The following is a 15241-nucleotide window of genomic DNA, read 5'->3' as shown; positions in this document are numbered from 1 at the left end:
AGTGAACGCGTGTACCTGGCGACGCGTTGGCGCAGCAATGTTTGTCCCGTCACTTACTAAGCATTCGCCCTAAAAGAATCAGTATAAGTTGGATCTTCGATTAAGCGTAGTTGTTGCGAATTAAAGGTTACAATTACAACTGCACTGGATTACAATAAGCAAGTGTTCGGTAAGCGAAGAAAATTACATCCCGAGTGTCCTTTCGATCGTTTACTTAGCGCGTGCTAGGGGATTGATCCGTCGAACCAGTCTAAAAGTGCTTTCTGATTACGTGAAGTTGTAATGGTTCTTCGGTTTACAGTGGATTGGATCCCGATAACTCGAGTCGCACAGATAAGGAGAATACATATGGCGACACACGGCAATCTCGCGCGCTGACCGTTAAAAATGTATTTTTAACCGTAATCCCAAGAAACAATGTTGTTTTACTGCATCTTGCTTGATATATCCATTCTCATCGAATTGAAAGTAAGCGATCAGGATGTATTCTGAGCGTGTTATCGAGAGAGCGAAACGTAAACGTCTGAATAATATTCAATATACTTTTAGATTAGATACAAAATTATTTGTTATGATCAACTGAAGATTTGCAAAGTAAAATTGTAAATCTATGTTAGCGGCTTTCCAAAAATAGAGTAACAAAACATCGCATTTTTATTTGCTTGTGTTCACTTATGAAACGTAATGTATTGTGATTGAACTTGCCAATTTAACTTTATTTAAAATATTTAAATAATTGTGACGTTACTACTATCTCACCTGACGAACAGGTAAAAGTGTTCAAAAGGCCTTGCACCTCATTGAAGCGACTATAATTTTCTGAGCAGCCTTAGGCGTAAGACCTTAACAGTCTGTGCTAACAAAAGTGTCTTAAAAAGTGTATTATATCGTAAAACTTATTGGTAATAAATAACAAAGTTCCCAATTACACAGAGAGTGCAGTTAAATTATGTGCGAACTACGTTTTGCGTTTTCGAAAACCTAGAAAATCATTCATAACAAATAATTAAAGGTTGCATTTTAAGGCAAAAGGTTCAGAAACCCTGTCTGATAATTTTTCATAATAAAACGTAACAGCACGTGACTTATACGTGATTTTTAGGACAAGGATCTGTACAAACAGACGTCAAATATCATGATAACTATTTCATTTTTCTTTAAAAAAAAATTGTTAGCAACAGTTAGCTCTTTCATAATCTGCTTTTGTTTCGAGAGGAGGGAGGAAGGAATTTGACAAGTCGCTTTGAACGTAGGTTAGGTTAGGCTCTTCCCTTCGTGGTTCCTAATCGGGATTTGTCCAAACATTTGTTTTGTATCTCTTTCCTTCAAATAGCAAACTAAAACGACGCAACCACAATTACAAAGCAAAACATAACCATAAAAAAATTGAACTTCGTAAGAGCCGACTTCGATTGCGTTTTGGCCCGTGTTATCGATGCTTACAAGTAGGTCAGTTATAAATGTATGGATCTCATCAGAGATTGCTTTAGAGCCCAATCAAAACAATGCGTGGAACTAATATGTCTCCTACATCTTGACTCAAATTCATTGCCAAAAACACGCACGCCGGGCCTGTCACGTAGTCCATCATACGGAATTACGGATGCACTCGCGATCGCGTCCACGTATGTAGGTATAGTTTGTATTTATAAATGTCGCCCCATTTTCTACTGACGTCTCTGTCGGCTAACGGATCAATCACCCCGCGGATCTCTGACGTCAATGCCTGAAACTACGGTTAACTTTTATAGTTATTTTATTCAATTTTAGGAACAAATCCGTGGTAAGAACTTAGAAAAAAGTCTTAGTAGTTACCACCAACCCACTTTGGTGGTAACTTGTGGGAATTTTTATTAATTAAAATATAAGATAAAAATTGCTTATTTTATTCATTAAATTGTTATTTAATATATATTTTTTAAAATACTTTTATTATGTTGAGTGGGATGCCATTGACTATTGGGAGTTTTAGAAACGAAAAAGTAAAAAAATAAAAAGTAGGAGGCAATCGCGCTGATTTTGATACTATGATGAACAAATCATTTTAAAATTACTGCAGTATGTTAAAATATATGTATTTTCGTAAATATTGCCATTTAAATGGTTTTCTCTAGGGTTTATCTTCACACATAAAAAGTCTTCGATTGCAAGTAAGTCCTTAGGAAAATAATCATGGCCGTAGGTCTATTTAGGTACTTTAATTACTGATTTTGCAAAATTGCCTTATTTGGTTTCTTCGCATTCGATATGAAAAGTAGTGTTTAACTCGGGTGAAAGGTATGATAGTAGATTGTTAACCAAGGGTGAGTCGAGGTAGTTATAGTCCGAGATAGATAGATAGTCCGAGACGGAAATAGTGCCTTTCACCCGAGTTAAACACTACTATGGTTTGAGTCAGGAAATCCATAACGCATAGGATTTTAGCACACTTGATATAACAATATAACAGTCACGTGCTAATGCTATGCCACTTACATATATTTAACCGGATCGGATGAGTTCATGCTTTGTCAAATTTGTTCACACTTCCTATACAAGTATACATTTACGTCACAAAAATTCTGACAAAAACTGTTTTGTGAGTTATATTCTAAACCTAGCACTAGCAAATATTCACGTTAGTCTGTTAAGCAGTTCTGCAAAAGCGGAATACAGCTATCTATATGCTAGAGTGAGATAATAACACCCACTTATTATTTTCTCTTTCCAGCTAATAGTTGTTTCTTGCTCTTGCAGGAAGATTGTGACTACTAGGAAGGGGGTTGTAAGGGTTAAAGGTGTTAAGTTTGAAGTAAAGATGGCACGACATAAATCAGGCATTAAGTCCGTCATTTGTAATTTTATTGTATTTTGTGCAATAAAGTTTATATGTAGGTATAAATAAATTATGTAGTTCGCGCTTGATTTTGTTTTAGTAAAATGTATATCTAAGTAGGTAACTAATTAAATAATTGACTCATATACGTAGGTATACTGTGGACACTGATTATCGCTCTCTATACACAATTGGGAGGCAAATTCAGACTGATGCTTACTTACCGCGCCCAGCACAAACAATAAGCAACTGCAGAGCAAATATATGTAGACCGGTCGCAGCTTAAATTGTTTGCGAAGATGATGTCATTATTACCATTGGATTAGCTATCTTCGGTAGGTATTACAGCGAATGGTGAGTGCTGCTGGATAGAGCCCGCCTAAGTAGATGTAATTTGGCATGGAGATAATGGAGATAAGGTATGTGAAGTCTTCAACATGTTCCATATTGTTTCTTCCATCCTTTATTGGTATTTTATCTCTATTTGTAATGATTTTGCATTTTTTCATGTTCATTGCTAAACCTGCTTCCTTGCATGCTGTGTCGAATTCTAAAATCATTTCCTCTAGTATTTTTGTTTTTTCGGCAACAATTATAACGTCATCCGCAAACCTTAGGTTATTTATGTACTTCCCATTGATATTAAACTTATACCCTTGTTTTCCCATTCCAGTACTTATGGCGTCCAGGCATGCGTTGAACAGTGTCAGAGAGATAGGGTCTCCTTGCTTTACGCCTTTTTGCAACCAGAATGGTTCACTGAATTTATAAGTTTTTATTCTCGCCTTGCTATGTTGGTATATTATCGTATATGGTCGTATTATCTGTTTTAGTTTAGTATGTTAACACATTTTACCTCTAGGCGTTGATCTTCTAGTGTTTTGAATAAAAATTCTATCCAGTAAAAGGCCTTTGTAAAATCTATAAACGCAATCCAGCTTGTTCCACTGGCTGGTGTTCTTTTAGTGTATTTTGTATTATTTTGGTCATTACTGTCATGAATAGTTTATAGACGCAGGATATGATACTTATAGGTCTGTAGTTGTCTAGATCTTCTTTATTTCCTTTTTTATGTAACATAGTGATGTTGGAGATATTCCATTGTTCCGGTATGATTTGGTTTTTTATTATTTCGTTGAACCATAGTACAATAGCGCCTATACGATTGCATTTAGTTTCAGCAGACAAAAGTAGATGGGCTCTATTTCCTACGGTTGAAAAAATACGCTCATGTACGGAATTTCCCGCAAACTGCTTTGGCTGCATAGAATCACAAAAATAAGTTCCTTTATTTTTTTTGTGATAACTTTTAACTATAAGATTTAAACCACATCCACAGAGAATTTAGTGTATAGAGGCTTATTGTCATAGTCAATTTTGTAGTCACAGTAAATTTACTGCCATCTTTTGACACAGGATTAAAACTAAAAATGGAAATGATTAAAAATTTCAAAATATATATATATATTTTTAGAACGCCATATGACTTTAACCCATGTTCTTTCACTGATGTAATAAAATTGTTAAATATCAAACGGTGACGCCATCTACACGAGTATAGGCCAAAGGTATAACGCCATCTTTTCAAACATATTTTTTTCTTGATTTTCTGAGGTACGTTTTTGTCTTGTCTTGTCTAGACTTTATTTATCTTATACACTTCATAGATCTTTGCCACATCGCAACGCGTATACGTATAGGGATTCTAAACACACGCCCGTAAACATCTGTTTAGTTAGAGTCTGTGCGGAAAGAGAAGAGTCGTGGAATATAGGTATGGGAACTAATACATTTCACGACTCTTCTCTTCCGCACAGACTCTACGTTTACGTAATCCCGAATATCGCTAAAATCTACCTATAGTTTTAGGTTTTTTTTCTTTAATCATATATTCTTAGAATTATCTCGTACAAACATTACGGCACCGCCAATGTCCATACAAGCCTTGTTTGTCTGAATATACTGGACAAGGTATAAATTAAATTAACAGTGGTGATTCTACCATAATGGCGTCATTGTTATAAATGTTATAATAAAAGATTGTTAGTAGTTATCAGGCTCCCATTGACTCTTCCCGTTTTTTCTAATCACTTATTGAGTTACATGCATGTCCTAAGCTCTATTGACCTGTCTTTAGACCGCATTAGCCTTAGGCCACAGCGTTAAGCAATACCTTTGCTTAACGAGAGGTCGGTAATAATAATAAAATACGTAACTCTTTACGTCATTGAACATAAACAAAGGACTTCATTGTCTAAGTCGTCTAGAATCGCAAACAAATGTACAAATGTACGTTGCTTTTTCTGCATCTCGTAATTAGGTCAATATAGCAAATTAAAGATATAAAGTTACGCCGTGTGTAGGCATAGGCACTTTCATTGATCTTGATTGGGGGCGGGTTGTGCCCACAAACGTTGCAATTTATGTCAGCAACACCCGTGTGACGAACCTACTGATAAAATCCATACGTCAACACCTTGAATTCATTGATACAAGTATTATTATCGCTTGATTCGGATGCAAGCTTCTGATGGTTTCTGATGACCGTAGAAATAGGTGTGTCAAATTTGTATATTTGCCCGGCAATACTTGCTACGCGGATGTTAAGTCTTGTGAGTTATAAATAGGAAATGATAGAAAATTTATATCACAAGGAAGCGTTTGTGTTGCTCAACATACCTATAGGTAGCTAGTTTGCACGATGGTATATAATGGGTATTGATAACAGGAATAATAAATTTCACCGAGTTATTTTTCCGTAGTAGACCAGTCTTACGGGTAGCCGGCCATACTAAAAAGCCATATTTTTTTATATTAAAGTACTCGTTTTTTTGATATTTAAAAGCAGTTTTTTTAAATAAATGTGACGCATCACTATCCGATACGTATTAATAATTTACGTGTATCACTTAAATTTATCAATGCATAGTTAGTTTTTAGAGCTCCGTACAAACTTTGTTGACAAGCTCTTATGGGATCACTTCGGTCTTGCAAATAGCTTAAAAGCATTTTTATGGTAGGTATGTACTAATTACAAAAGGCCTGAAATAAATTGATTAAGTAAAATCAACGGGTAATAACTGTTCCTAGAGTTGTACGGGTAATAATACAAAAGGTAATCACGGTCTATATCCCGGTCAATATAAGTCTAGTGAATAACTGTTCCTATCGCGACTTCAAATAAAACAACCCATACTACATAAACTGTGAATTTCGTTTTCCATTAATGCCTCGATCTCGATTATGCAATAAGTTTTTGGCAATTTTTTTATTTTTTGGTACAAGTTTTTATCGCTGACTGTACTTTTCTTTCCCCAGGCAACTAATACTCATTGAGACAATTCTAAAAACCCCAGACACAATTGGGTTGCGTTGTTTTATCACAAATGTTCTTATGGCCACCTCCTGTCTCCATCATCAGATCAGCTCGATGGTACCATAATATTGTATTGCCACCCGACTTACATATGTGTGCAGATTTTCAGCTTCATCGGAAACCGGAAAGTGGGTAAAATTTAACTTGCAAATTTTGACCCGTACAAACATAGTTACAAAACCACATACATATTTATAGATACATTGCAAATTGCAAGTTAAATAAAAGCTTGTAAAAATATACCTTTGTGTGAGTTTGCATATCGGCTATTGAATCGATTGAAATAGTCATAGCCTTAGGCGTGTACATGCAGGTAGGTCTAGCCGAGGACAGCCGCATTAATATTCATAATTATTTGTTATTCAGATTACTTAAAAGTGAGAGTCATTCCGCAAAACTAGACACAAACTTAGAAAGTGACGAAAGTTAATTGATCTTAATTTCGGTGACAAACATTAACAACTGTTATAAGTAATATTGTCATACGATCGTCCCCGATTCTGATGGCCTTATCCGTAATGGTGGATTCCATTCCATTTAACTAAAGCAATAAATAATTGATTTCGAAGACGGAATTCACATTACATTGCGTACGGAGTTTATGACAAGTATATTGGCAGACCATAAAACTTGATGCGATGAAGCATACGTTTTCATTCAAGATTTCTTTTTGGGATTATGAATCATTGGGTATATTCCTTTCCACTTCGAATCTACTTAAATAAATGTACTAGGAGTTTCTAAGAAGGAAACGATGCAATGAAAATTCGTCCTGAAATCTGTTACCTAACTTAATCTGAAGCAAAGAGGATAAGTACATGGGATAGAGGAGTACTGTCATAGTAAATTTGGTAGCCACAGTAAATTCACTGCCATCTATCGACACACGATTAAAACTAAAAATGAAGATGGTTAAAAATACCATAAAATGTATTTATAAATGGATAAATGATTGCATTTAATATTTTTATATAATTTTGCCCATGTTCTTTCACAAATATGCGTTAAAATTGTTAAATAACAAACGAAACCATCGTTGCGAGGGTTTCATAGCACGAGGGTCAAACAAAATTTGCCCCCGAGTGAAACACAAAATTTTTCACCACACCAACCTGAAGAAAATATTAACTGTAAGATATCAAAGAAAATCAAAGCCAAATGAAGTCAATTCTAGCAGCTAATAACACAAAACAACAACTGATTACTTTGGCTCACATGTGGATAAAATGCAACTTTCTTATCAGTTTTTGAACAATCAAGAGAGCTTTTACCAGCTGGTGTGGTGAAAAATAAATTTTGGTCATTTTATAATCCTAACTGTATTGGAATAACAGGTGACTGGACTGCTTTCTTACTTGATAGCAGGAAATAAAGTTTCGGTAAAGTACCATTTATTATTTTATATGCCCTCGACCATAGTTAAAGTATAATAATATATACGTACTTACGTTGCAAGCACTTAATTAATACTAGTTAGATAATATAACAATTACGTTTCACGGATATAATCTAAATATGTATGTATATTAAGCTTAGAATAAATTTAAAAGTCGAAAAATTACTGCCTTGGGTGAGACTTAAACTCAAACTCAACTCTGGATGTATGTATGTATGTATATTGTTTGAGCGGCCCTGCATGTATTCCGTAGGTCTTGTTAAAAACCGGCCAAGTGCGAGTCAGACTCGCGCACGAAGGGTTCCGTACCATCACGGAAAAAAACAGCAAAAAAATCACGTTTGTTGTATGGGAGCCCCATTTAAATATTTATATTATTCTGTTTTTAGTATTTGTTATTATAGCGGCAACCGAAATACATCATCTGTGATAATTTCAACTGTCTAGCTATCACGGTTCATGAGATACAGCCTGGTGACAGACGGACAGCGGAGTCTTAGTAATAGGGTCCCGTTTTTACCCTTTGGGTAAGGAACCCTAATAAACAAACCTTTGGTTTCGTGCGCACAAGGTGCATTTTAAGTAATTTAACGCCTTGTTTTAAAAGTTAGCACCTTGGCGAAGATAACATTGTCGTGTGATGAGCATGAGCATGACTGTACTAGGTAGTTCACCTTCAATAAAAATGTTTACACATTGAAAAAAATAATTATGTGGCATAAAGTGTCAAGGAAATTACTATATTATTTATGTTTACATCAGTTTATAACTATACGATTTAATATTACTGTCTCTCCTTTTTTAAATCTTTTATGAAACAAAACATGAAAGCCTTGACAAAAAACTTATTTTGCAAAGTATAACATACGTACTCTGCCTTTTGAGTATTTGGCATAGAGAAATAAGTAAACTTAGTGCTCACTCCATACATGGCTTTCCTTACTTATTAATGATAAGTTCTAAGATATATGTGTTAAAACTCGCTATTAATAAATTTTAATGTGTCACCTAGAAATACCCGATTGTTCTTTCCTCCAACTTAATTGCAATAACATTGAAGATAAAATTGTTGTTTAATTTTAATATGCCCTCATATCAATTACATAGAAAAGCGGGTATCAATTAAATTTACATTATAATTGTTTAAAGTCGTTCGCTGTTGGTTCCGAACTCTTTTTTTTGCTCGATTTGTCAGTGTCCGTGTGTGAGAGAATTAGGTTTCCAACTTTCCACCTACTTATTCAGTACTATTAATTAAAATAGTAAAAAACCGGACAAGTGCGAGTCGGACTCGCCCACCGAGGGTTCCGTACTTTTTAGTATTTGTTGCTGTAGCGGCAACAAAAATATATCATCTGTGAAAATTTCAACTGTCTAGCTATCACGATTCATGAGATACAGCCTGGTGACAGACAGACGGACAGCGGTGTCTTAGGGTCCCGTTTTTACTGTTTGGATACGGAACCCTAAAACATATCTATCTTTGGTATGATGGTTTTGTTACATTTGTATGATTGATTAATTATGATTATGGAGAATGGGTCGTCCACTATCCTCTTAGCTTAAGTGGAAAGTTGACGACAACAAACTACGACATACAAATGTAGTCCCCATTTATGTCTCTGGATATTGATATTATAGATAATATTTTTATATAATTTGATGTAGCCAGAAAAAAAAACGTCATAGAAAGAGGAAATACGGAAGTCGTTTGGGCTCTTGAAATATTAACATTAAAAGACTTGATTGCACAACTGCGAAAAAGCGACCAATCTATTTACCTACCCAACAATTTAAGTTATTTTGTGACGCAGTTTCCATAAGTAGGCGTTATGAATAATTGTGTATTTTCACGTAACGAGGCGGATGTAGAAGCTCGTGGAATTCAATCACTTAATCAAGTCATAGGACACTTTCTACGTGACTTCGGCAGATATTTTCGAGATTAAGAATCTGTTTCACAATGCTTTAATATTTAGCACGTCGACTTCTAACTTATATTACACGTAGATTAAGCATTTTCGTTCAATTATAAATTATTTAAAAAAAATGTAAAACCCCCTACGCATTATGCCAAAAAAATCCATTTTATGCCAAAAATGCCTCACATCATTTTGGAAAAGATAGATCTATTTTTACCAAACATAGCTAAGAACCACCGCAAGGAAACTCACTTTCACGTAATAAAAACTGAATCGCAATCGGTCCATCCGTTTGAGAGCTACGATGCCACAGACAGACAGACATTGGCGTTAAACATATAACACTCGTCTTTTTGCGTCGGGGGAAAAACTATTTGGCTGTTGGTGTATATGCCCTTTCTGACATTGCGACACCGTAATAGACGAACGCTATCTTTTATGGCTCCTCTACACGATGGCTCAGCGTAGGCCAGTCCAAGGGACGGGAATGAGATAGCAATATCAGTTGCTACCTCTAACGCATAAATATGCGTCCTTTGGACTGGCCTACCTACGCTGGGCCATCGTGTAGAGGAGCCATTAGCTATCGACGCGATGATGTGAAACCTTATACATGCACCCGCAAATTATATAAATAAAATAACGATTTACTCAAGATGTCCATTTCTTTGTCCATATCGTATAATGGTCTCCTTTTCGCCACATGGTGGTTGCATGCTTGATTGGAATGGAATGTTGCACGCGCTTCCTTTCACTCCGCAAGCCACAGGATGCAATGATAATAAGATTGGTTTAACATGAAATAATTTCCGATTAATGCAAATGTAAGGTCTTTTCATTAAATTGTTGAAAGGGCCTCTACTATGATAATACTATTACTTATTCTGTGCTTCTACCTGTTGTTTTTGCCTCTGCGCACACCTCAAATGTCTCGAAGATCATTGCTGTGTACGAGAAAGACAACCTATATACATATACATATATAAAATAATAAGCTACCGTAAATTGGTCCTACTTTGCTCCAATATTTACTCCACTTTAAGGAAATTTTGAATATTTTTTACAGTTCATTATTAAATATTCCGATTCCGTCTTATGTAACATATTTCATCGGTAAAGCAACTTTATGAAATGTTGTTTTGTAAAAAACGAAGTTATGAATAAGGAACACAAGAGTTTACTTAGGGGTGCAAAGTTACCCCATTGTGCGCCAAATTAATAGGCCCCGCCAAAAAAGATAAGTAGATTAATTTAATGACTAACGTAGCAATTCAAAATATACAATTACGTTTATCTGAGTATATAAATAATAATATAGAAATATTGTTAGAATATATTAGACGTTAAGGCATTTTTTTTAATTGGAGCGTAGTACACACCAAGGAGCAAAGTAGGACCATTTTGCGGTACCGTAAAACCACCCATCTATAGTCCAAAAGCTCCCAATTGTGGTCAAGTGTGGTGTGGTCCAAAATGACCCCGAACATCTTCTTTGGCAAAGGCAGAACATGTTTGTAAATTAAAGAAAACCAACTCAAACAAAACTAATAGGAACCTTGGTGTGTATTCAACTTTTAATAAAATAGGTACTTATAATTTAGTTGAGTTCTTTTATCTAACAGCTGTTACTACACTTAAATCATCCTTAGATGTACAAAACTTATTGTTTTTCTCTATATATAAATAAACATGTTATGATACTTTAGTTTTTCTATATTTTCCAACGCATTGTATTTTCATAAAAAATACAATGCAAATAAACATGTTATGATACTTTAGTTTTTCTATATTTTCCATATATTTTCCAACGCATTGTATTTTCATAAAAAATACAATGCGTTGTGTTGTAGAATGTAGAACTTGTAGACTACCTTCTGAATCAACAGCGTGCTTCGGGCAAGTTGAGTCACGGAGGCTTATTCTGATTGTGATAACAGGTTATTATAATACGGGTCTTTTTTTACTTATATTATATGTCAATGTTTAATGCGATATTTAGGTACTCAACCAAAAACGTCACTGACAGATCATATCCATAACAAATCAAATTCATAACCAGATTAAGCCTCATGGTCATTTAAAGTCGAAATGTGCAATTAAGTAAATGTAACTGATAACATTTTAATGTAGGTACGTGGTGAGGTTTAATCTGTCGCGTTTTTGACACACTGTCAGCATATTTTGAGCTCTTTCGTTTAGTAGTAGGCGAAATCAGCATCACTGAATTTTACCAGTCTAATATCTCAACTTTATTTCAGATGCCTGCCTCCGTTGCCAAGGCGAAAGCAAGAAGGACTCATACGGCAAACAGGATTGCGTGGTGGTGTGGGGCGAGTGCAACCACAGCTTCCACTTCTGCTGCATGTCGCTGTGGGTCAAACAGAACAACCGCTGCCCGCTGTGCCAGCAAGAGTGGTCCATACAGCGGATGGGCAAGTGAAGCTTGTGGCCCTCTCTCTCTCGATGGCCACGGAACGCACCCTCCGAGCGCGCACGCTCATCGTCATCGCTGATCAACCCCCTTACATTTGTTTTATCAAATATATTATATGACGATCGGCATCAGAAGGCCTATATACCGCGAAACACGAAGTTCGAAATTTCGTTATCTGCCTCTATCACTCTTGCATATTCGAGCGATAGGGAGAATTCGAATTTCGTATTTCGCGGATGGCCCTCAGCATCGAGTGTGCACGTTCTGAGCGTACGTTTTACGACCGAGGCGTCTAAGGGGTTCAAAAATGGAATTCTCTTAACAACCGTCTCTGTGTAGGAGGGTACCTACAGGTGTATTCATGTATAGTCGCATATGTATATTATTTCGCGGATGGCCCTCAGCATCGAGTGTGCACGTTCTGAGCGTACGTTTTACGACCGAGGCATCTAAGGGGTTCAAAAATGGAATTCTCAACAACCGTCTCTGTGTAGGAGGGTACCTACAGGTGTATTCATGTATAGTCGCATATGTATATTAATCGGTATTTTGTTTGTAAATTATGAATACAGAGAATCTCTTTCAACATTTGTTTTAAATTAATATTGTGTGCAATTAAAATGCCAAACCTTATACCTTAAGGTTGTCAATTCCAGCTAGATTTTTCTTCTTTATTTTGCTTGTCATATCCTATCCGTTTCATTTGATGAAGATAATAAGTAAAGACTAGGTACGGAATTGTACATAAATCATATTCCCTCACTGTACCTAAGTGTTAAATACATACTGTTATGCTGTACAACTATTTTTAAAATAATAAATAAATAAATAAAAATACATAGGTACCAACAGGTTGAATATTTTAAATGGCGAGATCAGCTAAAAGATTCCTTTTTGAGGCGCAAAATGGTCTTAACGTTTCCTAACTTTCTAATTAACGACGAATTTAATTTATATATTTTGGAAAAAATGTAAATTCCATCTTGCAAACACCGTAAACGTTTTTAATTCAACATAAAAGCGTCCCATCAAACAACCTTTGTTAGGGTTCCGTACCCAAAGGGTAAAAACGGGACCCTATTACTAAGACTCCGCTGTCCGTCTGTCTGTCACCAGGCTGTATCTCATGAACCGTGATAGCTAGACAGTTAAAATTTCCACAAATAATGTATTTCTGTTGCCGCTACAACAACAAATACTAAAAAGTACGGAACCCTCGGTGGGCGAGTCCGACTCGCAGTTGTCCGGGGTTTTTTTTTTGATATTTCTCTTTTGCTTTGTTCGTCGTGTCGTCATTATCTTAAAATCTAAGGTTAAAGAGTGTTATTTTATTAACCGACTTCCAAAAAGGAGGTTATCAATTCGACCGTATTATTATTTTTTGTATGTACGAGTATGTTACCTCAGAACTCCGTCATTTGTGAACCGATTTGGAAAATAGTTTTTTTGTTCATAATCATAATCATAAATGTTTATTTGCAAACCATGGTACGTATCAGGAGCTCAAAACAATAGCAGAAAGCAGAACGGAGTGGCGGTTACTCCACCGACAAGAGCCAGGCTCTTAAGAGTTATGATGATGATGATGATGGTACATATATTATGTTGTTACAGATGATTTAAGTTTCACATGGACCCTGACAGGGTATAGCACATATATTCTTAAAAATAGTTCTTTTTTTCTACTCCAGCCCTCTTATTCGTAGATTAAATGACTGCCAGTGAGATCGAAATCAACTTCATAATATAAGAAACGCGGCGCGGCGGGCCACGGCGCAGTGTTCTTAGGATCCTACCTAACAGCAGTGTTCTTAGGAATATTTATATATACAATATTATGCAACTGTTGTTTTTCTTTTTAAATTCGGACTTCTAGGCAAAGATCTACAAACAATTATTTACTTAAATTTTATTTATAATTTTAGGTGTTTGCTGCTGACAAAAAAAATATTGTGTGCAACGGTACATACTCAACTTCGTTTCGTTTTGTGACTTCGGCTCTTGAATTTTAATAACCATTATTATGTACCTGTTGCACAATAGTTATTTACGATACAAGTGCGGAAAAGAGGAAATTCGAAACGAGTGGCGATAAATTAAAAAACGACCGCACTCCCCGTTTTAAATCGACAGGAGTTGCGAATAAACTTTCGACATATGCACGAAAAGTGCTATTTTACGCACTTGTGCGAGAAAGTAGCACCATATGTACTGTAAAATACTATTTCATTTCTCATGCTCTGAAAGAGGGTCATTGTTGTTCTAAAAGGTGTGCAGAAAATGATACGTTGTCTGCACTAGAGCATTTTACGTTCGAAGTACGATTTTTTTAATTTTTTTACGATACGCAATTGAAATTTGAGTTTAAATGGATTTGTTATACAATTTCCATTCTAATATTTGACTCTCCATTCCATAAATAACGATACTTTTGCCTGAATTGTTAATTGAAAGTACCCTCAAAAAAATACTATAAAAATGTATACTTGTCATGTTTTAAAAAAAACACATGCATTTTACTTTCCTCGTATTCGAAATGAAAAGTAGAGTGTTTAACTCGGGTGAAAGGCATCATTTCTGCCTCGGACTATTGGCGCTCTCACTGCGTTCGAGCACCAAAATACCTCGGCAGAAATGAGTGCCTTTCATCCCTTGGTTAACAATCTACTATTAAAACATTTATAACATACGACATTCAATTCAAGTAAACTTATGGCAGGTAGATACAATACATAACTTTGCTTGTTATATTGAGTCATTTTACAACGAAGGGTCCTCGACTGTTGGCCGACCTCACAGCGCCCATCATTAGGTATTCGTCACTTTATTGATTGTCTCCGCATACCATGAAATCGAAGCAAAGACAGGTAAAAATAAAAACTGGTAGGCTACATATATTAAGTTTTACTCCCTATCAATGTTGTAGATTGCATCATATTAGCGGTCTCGGTGCATTTTTATCTAAGACGCTTTGATCTTTGTTGAATACCGTATAACTCTCAGATTTTAGTCCCCAGGGTAGATGGCGTTACTTCATCAAGCGGAGATGAAAAACCCTGCCATCTTGAGTTTGTATGGACATTGACAGTCTTTATTTCGTTATCCAAGTGACCTTTTATAAAACCACGGAAACGGGTGTCATTAGGTCAGTCGTTCAACTTGTATTTTTTTCCTTGTCAAAGAAACATAATGTACCTATAAAAAACACAGACCTTGGTTTCAAATAAAATATTACGAGGAAGAAAACAGGATAATCATCATATTTCCGCGTTTGTACTTGTACATATCGCCTGTATGC

General features: G+C 35.7%; 1 protein-coding gene across 1 annotated transcript in view; it reads left to right on the top strand.

Annotated features, from left to right (window-relative positions):
• LOC134755926 (RING-box protein 2) overlaps positions 1 to 12604 on the top strand; it is a 50124-nt gene extending 37520 nt beyond the window's left edge. The window contains exon 2 of the mRNA XM_063692613.1: positions 11768 to 12604. Within this exon, the coding sequence (XP_063548683.1) occupies positions 11768 to 11949 (182 nt within the window). The 3' untranslated portion in view covers positions 11950 to 12604. The remainder of the gene's footprint in view (positions 1 to 11767) is intronic.
• The last annotated feature ends 2637 nt before the right edge of the window (positions 12605 to 15241 follow it).

The sequence above is a fragment of the Cydia strobilella genome, chromosome 3 (genome assembly GCF_947568885.1).
Source record: "Cydia strobilella chromosome 3, ilCydStro3.1, whole genome shotgun sequence".
Taxonomy (NCBI): domain Eukaryota; kingdom Metazoa; phylum Arthropoda; class Insecta; order Lepidoptera; family Tortricidae; genus Cydia; species Cydia strobilella.
The sequence above is the reverse complement of the archived record's forward strand: the minus strand, read 5'-3'. Positions and strand labels throughout refer to the sequence as shown.